Here is a 17546-nt window from a genome sequence, read left to right as displayed (position 1 = left end):
CCATATTCAGCACCACCTTTGAGCTTGTTTGGATCAGTGAACATTGGAACAGGTGCTCTCCCTCTGCCTCCAAAGCAGAAATGTTCTTAAATAAATCTTAATGTGATTAAAATCAATTAGCCAAGAAAAGATGAAAACAAAAAAGAGGTGTGGGGGAAGGGAAACTATGTGTTGTATACATTGAAGGTGACATCATTTGCCACAAGAAGCTTTCTGGGTTTTTTTTTTTCAGCAAAGAAAGTAAATGTGTGCATGAGTGCAAATGTGGGTTTGTCTGAATTGTGTGTGTGTGTGTGTGTGTGTGTGTGTGTGTGCGCGCGCGCGCGCGCGCGCGATGAGGAGGGTGTGGTGGACTGATGGGGAGAAAAGGAAGAGAGATAGCGGGAAAATTGTCTGGATGAAAGGTGTTCCCCGCCCCCTGGCCTTGGGTTGGAGGAGGGGAAGGAGAGAGCTCCATTGGTGTACTCCGCTGTAGGAGTGGCAATCTCTCTGGGTGTGGGGAGTGCAAAGAGGGGGGTGGGCCCAGGGAGGCAGTGGGGGCGGGGGAGCTGCCTGCGCATGTCAAGGCTGAGTGACTACTCCAGGATTAGGGGAGCTCGGAACTGGGCAGCCCTTCCGACTACCTGTCACCAGGGGTCATCCAACACCGTCAGGGAGAGAAGACCCGGGGCGGCGTGGATGCTTTCCCTCGGCCGGCCCCGCCCACCTCTCCTCCCTTCTCGCCGATCCCCGGCGGAGCCCTGAGCTTCCTCCTCGAGCCCAGCCTCTGAGAACCTCCTGGGGATTAAAGAACCAGACGGACAGACAGGAGAGAAATCTCCAGCTCCGACGAGCAGCCTCGGTGTCTTCGAGGGACGCCGCTCCGAAGCCCTCCCGCGAGACCCTCTGGGCCAGGCAGATGAAACTGGAGCTCCCGGGGTGCCGACGAGCCCGGTCGGAGCAGGGAGGTGTATCGTGGGGAGATGTCATCGGAAAGCATGGAGCATTCCCGCCTATATGCTGAGCTCCGAGGCTAAGCCTAGAGAGGAAAAAAAGAGACTCGGCAGCGAACCGAGACTGGCGTTCAGGAGGAGGTGCGGAGGTACTGTCCGCGGTTCTGAACTAGGTCTTATTAGCCGGACCCAGAGACAAACTCCGGTGTGCTGAACCACTCCTTAGAAGTAAGGATCAATCCCCGAGGGGGCGGGAGGATTTGGGGGGGAGGCGGAGGCAAAAGGGCTGCTTGCTGCCTTTGAAAAGCAACGGAACCAACGTGTTGAAAGCCACCTGCAAAAAGTGCCGTGGACAATCCGACTGTGTGAGCTTTTCTCCTAAGGCAGTTCATCCTTGGAGGTTTCCTCGAAAGAAGGGGTGCAGTCCTTATCGGAGAGAAACATTGGATCAGGCCGGAGTCTGAGAAAGATGCCTGCTCTCGGCAGCTTGTTTTCTCTGGCTTCCCTAATGCTCATCTGCTGGGGTAAGTATCGGCCCCCCGCCGTGCCAGACACAGATAACCGTAATAACACTGACAATAATAACAAGTGTTAATAATATTAATGATACCAGTATATATTGACTGAGCCCCGTTTATGTTTCTCTGCCAGATGGAGAAGTCCTCGTTCTTGAGGATGGGGGATGGAGGCTTCTTTTTTTCACTCTCCATTAGTGGGTTTCCATTGCCTCTCAATGCCTTTATCATTCTAGGAGAGTGTTCTTTTCCTCTCTGGAAAGATAAAAACCATGTCCATTACCTAAATCACATTATTGATGGTAATTTAACAACTACCCCTTCCCTAATAAATAGCTAATCCTTGCGGAAATGTGACTGGATAGTCAAATTTACATATCTATTTTTTAAAAATGTGTGTGTTTATTATCATCAATGGATGATTCCTGTTCATTTGGATAAATATTGCATTCAGTCTGTATGTTTATCTACTCTATTATGTATGTATATACATGCATATGTGTGGTCTATATGTATATGGCATATGAATGCAGTCGTTGAAAAGACACCATCCATTGAGGCAGCTGCTTACTTCTAAGGAAGGCTGAGAGAAATGGTGAAAAAGATATTTTTGTTATAGGTGTTAAAGACACAGGAAAAAATGTAAAATAGTATTTATTTTCCTGAACGACTGAAGATGAGTTTCTAGAGTCTTTGTAGTCAATAGAGTTTGCGTTAAAACATTATAAAATTAAATAGTCAAATCACAACTGTCCATTCTGAGATTCTGTGGTGGCCTTCACAATTTTCCCGAGCCTCTTTCTAACCCCCAGTGGAATGCTAAATAATCAGTTCTAGGACTGATCCAGAAAAGAGTCTGGATTGAGCTTGGAATTAACTGTATCTAAAGATGTGTTGTTGCTTATCTAAATGTGCCTCTCTGCATGGGTGCCTCAAATTATTAAGCAAAACAGGAACAATCATTAGATAGCATGTTGTTTAGTTTATTTATGCTGTCATTTCCCTGAATTAGAAATGATCATGAGCAGATTGCTGTATATGGATAAAACTATTCCCTTGTGCTAAAAGCAGGTATGTTGGACTGTGTTTCCCTGAATGACATGAAGCTGAATCTGCCTGTAGCCGTGGCTGACATGCTGACAGGAATAGCCTCTCTGCTTCTGAATTTCTTTGTCAGGTCTCCAGTGGTGACCCTGCCTGCCAGCACTATCTGGCTGCTCATGTGAGCTAAGGCAGAGCTGAGTTTTCTTTTGAACACAATGCTTGATGAGGCAGAGAGGAAACAGTCTGGGCAAGAGGAGAAGGCAGAATCAGAGCCAGCCCAGAGGGCAGGCGCACTGCCATCTATCCCCAGTAGAATAGACCTAAGACTAGAGACGGAACAGACACAATAGGCTGCTGATGATCTCACCTACCTTGATGGCTTAAGACTGGGAATTTGTTTGGGGATATTAGGACTTCAAAAGGGAGGTTGGACACAATGAAAAATGCTAGCTGTTGCTGGAAGAGCTACATGCTGGGAAGAAAACCTCTGTGGAGCAAATATGCTTTCTACAACCATCTCTATTCCCTCCGAGTCAAAGCATTTTTCTGCCTTGTAAACTGTATGTTAATTTACCAAACTGAAGTACTGGGGAGGTGTGGTTTGGGGAAATCCTGGCTGCAGGATCTCAGTGAAAGCCTCACCTCAGACATTTCATTTCATTTGCATATGAGCTCCAGAAGGAGGAGGGTTGTCTCCTTGGATGAGAAGAGTGGCCCCTTCCCCAATTGGCTTCAAAAAAGCCTTAATGTAAATGGGGAAAAGCCCTTTCTTTAATTTGCTACATGTTTCTGTGAAGAAAAAGGGATCCTTTATCAGGCATAATTTCTTCCAGCCTCTGATAAAATCGCAAAACAAGCAGATGTTTATTGAATTCCACTCTTCATTCTTCCTCCTCTACTTTGTTGACCCTTTCACTTTTAGGACCTTGGCAGTCCCAGATTTCCATCTGGCTGCCCATAAGCCTCAAAACAGCCCCTTACATAGGCCTGTCATCCCAGGCATTAGTCCATCCTCTGAACCTTTTCTTTTAATCTCTTTCCATTGAAACAGATCTGCCTTATATTTCATCCCTTCATGGTCATGTGAGGCAATAGAACTGGATACCTCAGAATCTTAGGATATTAGAATGGTCCTTAGAAATTGTCTACATCTAATTTTATAGTTGAAAAAACTGTGGATTAAGGAGATGAGCTGTCTTGCCAAGGACAATTAATTAGTGGCAGAGTCAGAACCAGAATTTGGTCTTTACTCTTACTCTAGTGCTCTTTCAACTGCCAGTATTTATTATTATGCCAGTAAACAAAATATTTAGTAAGTGCTTTAAAAAAAAACAGGTTCTGTGCTGAATACGGGGGAGAAAGGCAAAAAAAATAAGTAAATAAAAATTGGTCCCTGCCCTCAAAAGAACTTATATTCTTTGTTCTTTTGGGGGAGGGGAGGAGGGAGAAGACACTTTCAGTTTAAGTGACTTGCCCAGAGTCACACAGCTAGTAAGAATTAAGTGTATAAGGTCACATTTGAACTCAGGTCCTTCTGACATCAAGGTCTGGGTTCTATCCACTGTGCCACCTAGTTGCCCCCAAGGAGCTTATATTCTAATGAAAGAGACAACTTGCAAAAGTTTATACACACACACACACACACACACACACACACACACACACATAAATGGAAGGGTATCTCACAGAGAAAGCACTAGCAGTGAGAAAGACTTTGAAAAGCCTGAAAAAATGTGGAATTTGAGCTCAGACTTGAAAGCTAAGGAAACCAGCAGGAGGAAGTGAGAAGAGAGGGACAGCCAATTAAAAGGCACACAATCAGAAGATAAAAAGCAAGTGATTACCTTTTATTTCTCATTCGATTTACTAATTCATGCTGTAATGTATGATGGTTTAAAAATTCAGTGATAATAAGATTTTTACCAATTCTGTGTAATATTTGCATTTTAATAGGACTTTTAATATTAAACCCTAAAGGAATCAGTACTATGAAAAATATAGATAGATATTTTGGGGGTGCTATACAGGAAATCATACACTATTTTTAAGGCTAGTTTGGTATCTTCATAAAATGACTTGAACCAATAGCATTCATATGGCATTTTCCTCCCTGCTTGGGACTTTAGTGACTAGGAGAATCAACAAGCTTTTATTAAGCGCTATGTTCCAGATACTGTGCTAAGTTCTGGGGATAGAAATACAAATGAAAGAAAAAAAGTCTTTGCCCTCAAGAAACTTACATTCTAATAAAGAAAAGACTGCCCATAAAATCAAGTTGACAGAGTAGAGATAAGGTACATGCAAGGGAACATGGTAGAAAAACCCACAGAGCAAAGCATGCCTGGTCTGGGCCCTTTGTCAAAATGTTGGTTCCAAGAGAGACTCACTAATGGAAGGAGGGGACCCTAGAGGCAGAAGGAGAAGGCTGTAAAGCAAAGTTTCAAACAAATCAAAGATTTCAACACTGAAACTTAAGGCAGCAGGAGTCAAGTGATTTGTTCAAGGTCAAGTGATTTGTTCAAGGTCAATTGATTTGTTCAAGGTCACTCACTCAAAAACTCATAGGGTTTAGATGAAGAAGGAAATATGGAGGTCACCCAGAATTTTGCAGATGAGGAAATGCAGAATGTAAGACAAGCCAGGATTCAAAATCAGATTCTCTGATTTCAAATTTATTTCTGTTTAGACTAAGTGAGGTCCATAGCTTGGCTTAAATACATATAATGTATACAGATTAGTACTGGATGTAATGAAGGGATACCAAAGGGATAGTGGCTCAGTGTTCCCCTCAAATGGGTGTGAAGAACAGGACAGTCTATGTGGGAAGACATAAGAAGTATATGGACAAGAACAATGAATATTCTGTAAAGTAGGGGTGTAAATGATAAACAGAATAGGGGAAGTATGCCAGAAAGAGAGAGACAAGGAGAAAGAGACAGATAGAAACAGACACAGAGAGACAGACAGACAGAAAGTGAATAGTTGAAAGTGAAAAACTCTGTTAGATCATTCACAATGTCTTTTCTAAACCTTCAGTTTCTGCTGATGCCTAGAACAATGCCCTTTATTATTTACCTATCTTATTAAACAAGCACTTGACATATTTTCGTTGAATGAGTAAAGTTTCTAACCCAGTCTTTCATCTGATTCTACATATCCAGCTTGAGTTAAAGCTAGAGAAGAGAAACAGAGAAATTTGTTTTGTTTACAATTAAGCTTGATGTTTTCAAATATATAAAATAAAGTAAAAGGAGCAGAAAAGAAACTAATTATATTAAAACACAGTTATCAATTTTTTTTATAAAAATAAGTTTTGGGAATCCAGGTTAAGAATTGCTGACCTAGACAATGTTAATTAAGCATCAAAATTCTATGCTCTTGATACCTTAACTGATTGAACCAATCAATCTTTGGCTTTAAGAGAGAATAAAGTCTTTAATCAGTTTAAAAATCTTTGAAAGCTTTTAGAAGCTTTGAAAGCATTTAGATGAAGTGGAGTGTGCAGAAAATATATATTTGGATTGTATGAGAAAACTTGGTTTTCTTCCATGGGTTGTCTATAAAATATTGAGCCAATTTGAAACTGAGAGATTCAAGTGAGTAAAGATCCAAGTGAGAATCCCAAAAGAAGGAATCAGTGGGTGAATAAGAGAAGAGACCCAGTGTTAGCCTTGATCTTGGTAGTCTTTGTCCCCACCCCCAACACTTAGCCAGAAGAGAACTTTAGATGACCATTAGATTTAGACTTTTCATCAGAATTATAGCAATCCCTCTAGCAACAGCTGTCAGCAGTGTTTGCATGAGGATTGAAGATTGTACCAGGATCATGGTAGAAAAGTTATTCTGTACCTAAAGGGAATATTTTGAATATGACAGCAAAAGGATTTATAGCAACTGGGATTTACAGCAACTCTTTTAAATATATAGGCTCTAAGCTTGAGTCCATTCTAACATGATCTCTGAATGAATAGAAAAATGTGACAAAGATTTTTGGGAAGTATCAAAGATGTTGTTCTAGCAAATATCTAAAAAGATAATTAAATTTGGAAGACTAATTGATATCTCCTAACTGGGGAAACACATGAGTAGGGGACTTAGGAACTATGGCAGTGCAAAGCCACCTCTAATCCCTCAAGGTCTTCTCTAAGCAAGAGAGGAAATGTGGCTATCTTTTGGGGGTACTGACCTACCAATGAAGGAGGGATTGGGAGAGTGACTCAGGAGTGTATGCTGCATTAGTCAAAGAAAAGATGGAATGAAAAACAATTTTACATTCTGTGATACATATCACTGTTTCCATTTTGAACACATCATCATTAAACTGACCAACTGTTTACTTATTAATTTCCTGAGTCTTACAATTATTCTCTTTGTGCTAACAACTAACATTACAGAAATGGAATGGGCTTCCAAAAAAGGCAACTAGATTATATTGTAATAGGAAGGCAGTAGGGAGAAGAAATGTTTCAGCTATGGTTGAACTGAATGACTTCTGAGTTTCCCCCATCAACTCTCAGATTCTCTGATTTCATGAACACCTTGTTACCAAATTCAGCCTCCACACAATCTTGATCTTGTTCCAAAAACAGGGTCAAGACTGCTTTTAAAACTCACCTCTTCCATGAAAACTTTACTGAGCCAATTAAGATCCAAATACTTTATCCACTGCAGCAGTGTCCCATATAGAGAATCCATGTGATTTAATCAGTCAATAAGGATTTATTAAGCAACTACTAAGTGCAGGTATGTTGGTAATTCAATTTCCTTGTACATTAGGGAAATTTTCACTTAAGAATGAAGTTATTTAAGGAACCAGTCGATTTTATGAAAAGATGATATAATATACTATCTAAAGTGTGGCAAAGTTAATTGATGATGTTTAACTCAGTATATGACTCAAAACAATAATTAATTATTATTAAATAAAATTTTAAATGTTTGGCAAAAATGAGATACATAATCACTGAAATACTTGAGCCTGACTACACAGGATTAACAAAGTGAATGAAGAATGCACAAACTACATTTAGTTGAAAGGATAAGCTATAGAATTCAACCATATAGTCTAAGCAAACATTGCAAAAAGAGAACTAACTCAATCCAAAACTGGATAGGAAGAGGAAAACAGGTTGAATTACTTTGGGGAAATTGTATTGCCTTTTGTTAAAATGACCTCAAATTTCACCCTCATCTTTTAATGCTGATATTTTGGTGGTATTGCATTGTTATGAATCATGGAACACTGCATTCTCCAAAGAATTGAAATTGAAATAATCCAAAGGATAATAAAAAATCATTCAGTGAGTTGGAGCATACTGCAACACCTGACCAAAGTGAAATTATATGGGTAAAATAGCATAATCAGAGAAATGTTTAACCATAAAAAAGATGGGTTGTCCATATAGCAAGAGGGCACAAAAACCAATAGGCAGCCTACATGTTCCATTGCAATCAACAAAATTATCAGAACAAGAGAAACACCTTTAATAAATTCTACAGATCCCCTGCAGTAGATATATGTAAAGATATATGAGAGTAATGTAGAATGGGCAGGCATAGATGGGCTGCAAAATCCATGGCATCTAACTCAGTGAACAAATAGACAAAAATAGACAAAAAATGTTTAAAGGGGCAGCTAGATGACACAATAAAAAGAGTTCAAATCCAGCCTCAGATACTTGCTCGTTATATTCCCCTGAGCAAGTCACTTAACCGCAACTGCTGCCCTTAAAAATGAGACTATATTAAATATATACAAATTTATAATAAATATATGTATGTATATATCAGCATTATTATTTTTCCAACTTCCTTTTCAGTATAGTTCCTTTTAATTAATTTGAAGTAGGGGGAATATTCTGAATGACTCTTATTAGATCTATTTCATCTTTGCCCAGATGTACATCATTTCTATATTTTAAACCATGGAACAGAAGTTTAAATCCCATGGTAAAGACACCATCTTTTAAACTAGTTATTCATTTCCCAAATCTATCTTTCTTTCTGAAATCTTTACCTTTACTTAATACCACTTATGGTGATCGAGTCCTAATTTTTTTGCCTGAAATTTAGTATATAGCAATGCTTTATGAATTTCTTCTGTAATATCTGTACCCATGTTAATCACCATAGTCATCCAATCTGACAAGTCTTGGGAACTTCTTTGCATTCACGACCAAAAAAAAAAACAACAGATTTCAAATAGCAACTACATTGTGATCTTAGTAGTCTCTCCCTTCATACATCTTCAAACTTCCTTTCTAGCCTTCCTTTTTATTATATTCTGCCATTTTGCACCTTTTCGTGCAAGTTAGGATACTCATCTTCCATCTGTCCATCAAGGTTAGCATGGAGAGATGGAAGATGGCAGAAGAGAGTAAAGGAAAGGGAAACAGGGTCAGAGGCAAAGTCACTTTTTAAAAGAAATGTTTCATTTTCCCTGATAGCCTGAGATGTGAAGAAGTATTTTTCTGAGGTGAACTTTTACCTTCTTTTCTGTAGGGAGACCAGGCCGTCTTTGACCAAAAGTGACAATCACTTAGCCAGTGCAAAAAGGCAAATACCATTCAGTCTGAGCTCATTGAGAGCCATAGCTTAGTTCTTTTCCCTTGACTGATGGACTTCTGTTTTTCATTCTTTTCCTACAGAACTCTTTCTCTCTCTTCTCCTCTTTGCTCTTTTTTTCCCTTTCAATGCAAATCTCTTTCTTCTTGAAACTTTTTCCTGTTAGAGTCTTTATGCTTTAGCTCTGGTTCTTCTTTAACTTCCAGTCTCCCTTTAACTTCTTGAATCCTCCCAAATTTCCATCTCTGACATCCTTCAGAATTCCCAAACTCTAAATCTTCTCTATGTTTTCTTTCTCTTTCTCTGTGTCCTTCAGCTAGAATTCTTTTCCCATTTTTTGTTCTACCAAACTTCCCTCTAAAGTATAAAGTAAAGGCAAAGTTATTTTGCCTTTTTGACCCTCAGCTTCCTTATCTGTAAAAATGTAATAATATTTTAGTAAAACTCATACTTAGAGGGTAGTTGTGACTTTAGTACTTTGTAAATCTCATTAGATATACAGAAGACCCTTGCTGTATCTAGCAGAAACTCAGTTGTAAGAGAGGCCTCTCCAAAGTGAGGAAAGATTAAGAGCTTTTTTATTATAACTATTTTTTGTATCAGAGATAATGAACACTACCAGGACAGAGATCAAAGATGCAGTTATATATAATTTTATCTGCCCTGCACTTAGCATCATGCTCTGCACATAATGAGTAGTTTAATATTTTGTTGAATATTGTGGTTGTCTTTGTATCTCTCCTATTTCCCCCAGGCTTTTTTTTTTTTTCATAATTTTGTGTTCTTTATCTCTCTATTCTCTCCCTCCCCTCTTCTCTGGTCTCCCTTCCCAATGCTTCTCTTCTACCTGACCCCCAAAATACCCTGCTCCATCTCGCTCTCCAGTCCATGTTTGCTTTCCAGTCTGCGTGGAAGTCCCTTCTGAGACAGAAGCAGTCCAGGGCAAACATATGAAACTCCGGTGCATCTCCTGCATGAAGAGGGAAGAAGTGACAGCCAATACTGTGGTGGAGTGGTTTTACAGGCCGGAGGGCGGTAAAGATTTCCTTGTATGTAGAGCCACTGGCTCTTCTGTTATTTTTGCTGACTTCTGGAGAAAAGACACTTCTGTTTACTCAGCTTTCCTTCTGTGGCTAATTGACAGCTTTGGTCCAGTTTAGCCTCAGAGAAAGGCATTGTAGGCAATAAGATCTCGAGGTCCTGGGGTGATGAGTAGCATGGATCCTTGAAATCCATAGTGAATTCCCAAGCTTCATCTTTAGTTCATAGGTTCACTTTCCTCCATGGTCATAATGACTTAAGTGTTTATAAGCTTCACAATAATTTAGCTATGTAGTTACTTCAAATATTTAAATTTTCCAAATAGAAACAGTAGGACCAAAAAGGCTTACTTAGGTGTTAAATATCAGAGCCAAAACTTGAACCTTTGATAAAGGTCTTCTATCTCCAACTCCAACATGCACTCTCCTACACCATACTTCCTCTCCACAAAAGCCTCTGCTCCTTCTTTTCCCCCTAACAAGCAGAATTTTAATTTTTTTTAAATTTTGCCTCCTCCCACTGCCCTTCCTCTCTAGAACTTGAGATCCTAAAAAGATGGATTCTCATTTGTATGACATGGCGACAAACTAAATGTCTTTTAAAGACCTCTTCTAGTGCAGAGGTTCTTTTTTTTTTCTATTCTCCTTTTCCCATTGCCAATCAGCTTGTTTCTTATTACCAAAACTACATGTGGGATCTATAATCAATTTGCTCCAAGAGAGGCGAAGTGCCACATTTGGTAGTATGTTGGATTTGGAACTATGATTTGGGGCCATGAATTCAAATCCTGCCTCAGACATTTACTAGCTGGGTGACCTTGAGCAAACTATTTAATTTCTTTCAGCTTCAGTTTCCACATCTGCAAAACTGGAATACATTACCTAAAGCATTTAGCTAGTGTTACATAAATACCTACTATTATGGTCATTCTCAACCATTGCAGTTTGTTGTAATTCAGATCCCAGTCTTCTCTATTTAGACTTCTAGTATGTTGAAGTTGGAAGACTATCTAAATCAGTTCTTTTTTAGAGAAAAAGTCACAGCTTGCTAGAAACAGAGGCAGGATTACCCTTGGCCTATCCCACATCCTCTTGCATAGAGGATCAGCTTTGATAGTCAAAGAGTTACATTATAAAGCTCAGGGACCCCTAAAGGGGCTACAGAAGAGCTTATTACTAAAGAAAGATCAAGTGCAAGCTGAGTGAGCAATTGTCCAATGGATTCTGGTTCAGATTGGACCAGATGGTTCTTGTCTTTCCAATTCTGAATTCTGTCAAAACTTTCTTGGTCTTTATCTCTTCCTATCCATCCAGCCATATTTGCCATACACTTTTTATGTCCCCAACTTTTTTCCTTTCACCACTAGAGAGGCCAGGATGACACAATGGAAAAGTGACAGATTTGAAATCCACTTAAATCCAAAAAAATGGGTTTAAATTCTGGCTCTGCTGCTTAATATTTGTATGACTTTGAATGTTACGTAACCTCTTTGAGCCTCAGTCTTTTTTTCCCTTTAAAATCACAGAATTGCACTAGAGAATTTCAAAGATTCTTTGCAACTCTGAATCTATAGTCTTGTGCCCCTTTTTTTCTAATCCCTCCCTTTCCTCAGACTTCATTCCCCTTCTGCATCCCCAACTTCTGGTCTTTTCCTTCCAATTTCTTCCTTTGTCCTCTTCCCTCTCCCACTGCCTTTTTTCTACTTACCTTTATTCTATTCCTCTATACTTCTTTTCTTCCCCTCTATCTTCTCCTTTTCCTTGTCATCCATTTCTCCTTTACTCATCTACATCTTTTCCCTTCATGACCTTTTCCTCACCCCGTGTCTGTCCCCTCTGGACCTCTCTCCTCCTTCTGTCTCTTTGATTTCAGATCTACGAGTACCGGAATGGTAAACGGGAAGCTGAGAGCCCCTTCCAAGGCCGCCTGCAGTGGAATGGGAGCAAAGACCTGCAAGATGTCTCCCTCACTGTGCTCAATGTCACACTGAATGACTCTGGTATCTACACCTGCAATGTCTCCCGCGAGTTTGAATTTGATTCACACCGGCCCTTTGTGAAGACCACAAGACTCATCCCCCTCAAAGTCACCGAGGAAGGTAAAGTCAGAGCACGGGTCTTCCAAAGGAGATCTTTTCTCCAGAGGCAGCAGGTGGGATCCCAGTTCATGAAAGTCTATGAACAGCTTAAAAAATAAAAAAGAGAATTATCTAAAAATATAACTAGTATGCCAGCTTTCTTCAATGGTCCATTCTCCAGCTATAGATAGAATTGGCTCTCTGATCCTTCCCCTTACTACTTACTGCCTTGCCTCCTTCCATCTTCTGCCAAGAAAGGGGAAGCTGCCAGCTGGAAGGTTAGATATAGATTGATCGTAGCCCATTCCCTAGGCTCATATCTTCAGAAAAGAAAGATGATCAGTCATTAGTTTGAGTACAAACCAAAATAGCAATTTCTTGGTAACTATTAAAATCATCATTCTTCTAGGATTCCCAAGACCTTCACGTTGCAATCCCCTCTTTCTTTTGGATCATTAATTTTGGAGGCTAGGAATGTATATTTAAGAAGCCATTTGGTCCCTCTTCAGGGACTCTAGGCAGGTGTGTAAATCATTACCAGAGTAATGGCTCCTTAGTCTTTCTTTAAAAATACAACCTCCTTCTACAACTTCCCTTAGTAATACATTGCCATTTATACATACTTCTTTTATACATACATACATATATATATATATATATATATATGCACTTCTTTTAGCTAATAAGTTCTTCCAATAGTCTAACTCAAACCTCTTTCACTATGTGTCCTCCTGTCCCACATGGAAACAAAGAACTATTTCTCATAGTCATTTAAAAAAAAAAAAAAACATGCCTTCACTTAACCAGAGCATTGATATGCAGGTCCCTCTCATTCCTCTCTTTTCTAGACTAAATCACAATTCCTTTTCCTTTAGTTTGTCTGAGATGGCCTATTCTTAATCTCCTCTAGTGTTATCATTGCCTGTTAATGCAGAAATAGAATGATGAGGGAATAAGGAATGTGAAGGTAGAATGAAAGGATCAATGCATGTAATCTCAGGACTGCATCTAGAAATAAAATTCAACAATCCTGACTCTCTGAGTCTGCCACTTTCTCTGCTGATAATAATAATAATAATAATAACTTTACAGAGCCCTTTAAGGGTTACAAATCACCTTCCTTACAGTAATCCTGTATAAGTGCTATTTATCAACATTTGATAGATAAGGAAAGTGAGATCATGTGACATGTCCTTGATTATAAGCCCCAAGTATCAGAGCCTGAATGGGAACTAGGGTGTCAGAATTCTAGGTTCAATGCTTCTTCCATTATGCTAAAAGTTATTTAGAATTTTACACTTTCCTGAATTGAGCAGTGGTCCTTGCCAATGAGTGGATTTGAGAGAGATGGGGAGACAGACACATGAAAAGCAAAATTACAGTCTGACTGATCCAAGAGGTACCAGGTTTCTTTTCCATATCTTTAACACATATTTTATCTTTCCGGGGAGGGCTAATCAGCTCCCTCTGCTGGTGTCATGGCAAAAATGCTGGAATAGTGAGTCTCATGGATAGCTAATCTCAGCCTCCTGCTTTTTTTTGGTTCCTCTCTCCTGAAAATCCTTCTGGAGACCCAAATGTGGAAGGAATCATTCTGACCCCGAGCATATATTCAAACAGACAAAAGTCTGAGAAAAGTACTCAGTTCTAGAATCACAAGAGCTGAAAAGTCTGTTCTCCCCCTTCAGATATAATTCAGACACTTATTGTACCCTCATTGATCAAATGGGCTCCATACTTACAAACTGTCTCTCCTTTCCTTTTTCTTCCCCTGTCCTTTAGTCTTTCCTTGGGATCCACAGTGCCAGAAGTGATCATGAGTTCCTGGGAGGGAAGAATCCCTGGAGGCAGTGTAGCCTAAATCTCTGCCCAGTTGATAAATAGGGATTCACAATTAAGTGGTCTTGAAAAATGGGAGAAAAATGCTTAGGGTAGTGGAAAAAATACTGACTATAGAGCCAGAAGACTTGAATTCCCAGTTCTACTTGTGTTATATCAAGCAAGTCAATTCCCTTTATGTGTCTCAATTTCTTTAATCGTAAGATGAGGGGAGTGAGATTGGGAACACTCTAAAGTCACTAACAACTCTATGATCCTATTATTGTCAGAGGCCCAGAAAATACAGCATCCAAACATGGATAACAATTACTTTAGTAGCCATGGTCCTGCCTTCAGCGTCCATCATTTTAATACAAGTAAAGCTAAGGTCTTTAAAAACAGCAACTACACAAGTAAAGAGAATAGACAGGAGAAACAGGATATTTCTATTAATAACTCTTGTCTGGCCCTCATTGGCCAATTTACCACTTGCAGGCTCCCTGGATGTGTAGGTTAGTATTTATCTTCATGACTGGGTTCATCCCTTGCCTTCCAAGTAGTCCTTAAAACCAGCCTCTGTATAACTGACTCCCACCTCCCCTGGTTATTTCCCCAGACTGTTTTGAGAATTCTGAGGTCAGAGGGGTGGGATTCACTGGTATCTTCTGCCTTCCTTAGCTGGAGAGGACTTCACCTCGGTAGTCTCGGAGATCATGATGTACATCCTCCTGGTCTTCCTCACTTTGTGGCTACTCATCGAGATGATTTATTGTTACAGGAAAGTCTCCAAGGCTGAGGAGGCGGCTCAAGAAAATGCGTAAGTCTTTTGATTCCCAAGCCCATCACCTCTCATTGGGGACCACGAATGTGTCTTGGGAGAACCACGTGTTAGCTTTCTGTCCTGAGAGCAGGAGGCTCAATTTTGTATTGTAACTGAACTTGGACAAACCTTAAAAAAAAAAAAATCTAATTTTTCCAGATTGAAACAATCCAGAAAAAAATATGTTTTGGAATTGTTTGGGGGGCATAACCCGACAATATAGGGAGAGAAAAGAGTTGATTCTGATCCTTCTTCAATACTTCAACATTAATGTGAAGATATAGACATTACATGCAAAATTAAGAGCAAATGAACATGCGGTCAGCTCTCAATTATCCACACTAATGGAGGCATAAGAACAGAAGTCTCTAAATATGGCCAAATCTATGGTCATTCTGATTCTGACTGGGACACCAAAGAAAATGATGTTGGGAAGGAAGAGTTGCCCTCCATCTGTTCATATTTAGGAACATGCCTAAATATCTTTTACTTTCCTTAACAAGGTGCCCTAGAGCTACAATCCCAAGCATATATCTAAATTTATTGTGAACTTAGTGCTAGTGCCATCCTTTGGAATAATGAGCTTCCCAGATTTACTTTTTATGGTGCAAAAGAATTGTTGTTTATTTGTTCTTTTATTTTTAAAAAAAATGCAATTTCTTTCAAGATTGAATGAAGGCCTTAAGTTCCATGTCCCAGGACTGGGAAAACAACTCATCCATCTCATGATTTCAGTCACAAAATCTCAGAGTTGGCAATGACCTTGGAGAGGCCATGTAGTCCAACCCTTATCTAGGAGATCACTCTCCTTTATAATAACCCAACTTCTGTTTGAAAGCCTCTGGGGACAAGGAACTCTGTCCTTTGAGATAATCCATTTCATTTTTGAACAGCTTTCAATGTTGTGAAGGTCTTCCTTACACTGAGCTCATATCTCTTTCCCTGTAACTTCTCCTTCCACCTTCTAATTCTAGTTTTCCCCTTTCTGGGCCAAGTATCATAATCAAATGTTTCAAGACAGAGCTCATACTCCCTCTTAAGGGTTCTTTGAACCAAAGGATCTTAACTTGGGGTCCATGAACCTAATTTTTAACTTTGGTATCTATTTCAATATATTTCCTTTGTAACCCTATTTATTTTGTGCATTTTAAAATATTATTCTAAGAAAAAGTCTATACACTTCATCAGACAGCCAAAAGTTAAGAACCTTTGATTTAGGCTAAAAACACCTCAACTCCTGAGAGTGACCTCATATTATTAAAGCAAAGCCAGACAGGATCATAATCCAGAGCTGGAAGGAACATCACAAGTCAACTATATTAACACCATCCTTTTTCAGATGTGGAAATTAAGCCCTAAGAAAATTCATTGCTATGGCACATTGGTAACAGTATCAGAGATGGGACTTGAGGGTTCTGACTAGAATTGGTACTCTTTTTGTTGTACTTCATGCCTTCTAGGGCTGATTGAATCAAACAGATTTTATGTTACAATCTCTTATATGTGTTGTTTTTTTAGGGCAAAGTTTCATAGGTGTGAGAATCAAATTTTGCTGAAAAGAGACTCAGAGAAACTTCATGATTTGTGGAAGGCCAAACAGCTGTGTCAGAGGTAGAATTTTCATGTCTTCCTGAATCCAGAAATCATAGCATAGTATAGCAGAGGTTCTCAAAGTATGGTCTAGAGAATCCTGGGGATCTCTGAAATCCTTTTAGAGGGTCTACAAATTCAAAAATAGTTTTTATTTCCAATATGGTAAATGTCTATAAATATAATCCAGATAAACAAAAATGCTTTGGAGAGATCCTCAATAATTTTTAGTAGGATAAAGATACTGAAAACAAAAGTTTGAGAACCACTGATAAAGAGTGTTGAATCTGGAAACAGGAAACCAAGGTTTAATTTCTACCTCTGACACTCAGTAGCTGTATGCTTTTGAAAATCACTTATACCCTCTGAACTTGTTTATTCATCTTTTAAATGAGTATGATAAGATCTATTATAGTACCTACCTCCCAAGCTTAATTTTCTTGGTGAGGCTCAAATGAGTTAACCTATGTAAAATCCTTTGCGAACTTTAAAGCTCTGTATAAATATCAGCTATTGATATTATTGATAGTATCACATGGATTTTGTGAAGTCAGTGAATATTGGACTTCACAATAGATTTGGCTACTTATATGCATGTGTTGGATAATCAGGCTTCATGATATTCCAGTAAAATGCAGCCACACAAAGAAGGTCTGATTCAATGGGAACTGGAGGTCAAGGATTCCCATTGTGACCCACTCTGAGAAATTCTCTATTCTTCATTCCCTGCTGGAGATGGCATTATTTTCCAGAATGATGCAAAGCATCAGCTTAAAATAAGTCACTGAAAATGAACTTGCAGTCTCAGATTTGCTATATTAACCTGCATTTGTTTTTTCTTAACTTTTCTGAGTTCAGAGAGGTGATTACAATTTTTCATTTAAAAGGTTTCCCCTAGATACATTTGAAAGGAGATAGGGGTATAGGAGTATAAAGAGATACATGAGAATAGAAGATGAGTATAGAGGATAATATTTTTTTTAAAAAAGGATAGAAGATAACAAGAGTGTTAATTAGTAGCTTTCTAATCTATTTTCCTTGATGATAACTTTAAGAATTTGAAAGCTCCTCCTCATCTAGATTTTAAGCAATACATTTAACTTTCATGAATAATCAATTAACAGTTCATGGATGTTGTGATCTAT

The 17546-nt window shown here is 39.1% G+C and overlaps 1 protein-coding gene across 2 annotated transcripts in view; it reads left to right on the top strand.

Annotated features, from left to right (window-relative positions):
• Positions 1–353: 353 nt before the first annotated feature.
• Positions 354–17546, top strand: part of SCN3B (sodium voltage-gated channel beta subunit 3) — a 28522-nt gene continuing 11329 nt past the window's right edge. For both annotated transcript variants that reach the window (XM_051985872.1, XM_051985873.1), the window contains exons 1-4: positions 354–1456; positions 9941–10104; positions 11969–12194; positions 14670–14808. In XM_051985872.1, coding sequence (XP_051841832.1) covers positions 1402–1456; positions 9941–10104; positions 11969–12194; positions 14670–14808 — 584 coding nt within the window. In that variant the 5' untranslated portion in view covers positions 354–1401. The remainder of the gene's footprint in view (positions 1457–9940; positions 10105–11968; positions 12195–14669; positions 14809–17546) is intronic.

This window comes from Antechinus flavipes, chromosome 3 (genome assembly GCF_016432865.1).
Source record: "Antechinus flavipes isolate AdamAnt ecotype Samford, QLD, Australia chromosome 3, AdamAnt_v2, whole genome shotgun sequence".
Taxonomy (NCBI): Eukaryota; Metazoa; Chordata; class Mammalia; order Dasyuromorphia; family Dasyuridae; genus Antechinus; species Antechinus flavipes.
Note: the sequence above shows the minus strand (reverse complement) of the source record. Positions and strands in the feature narration are given on the sequence as shown.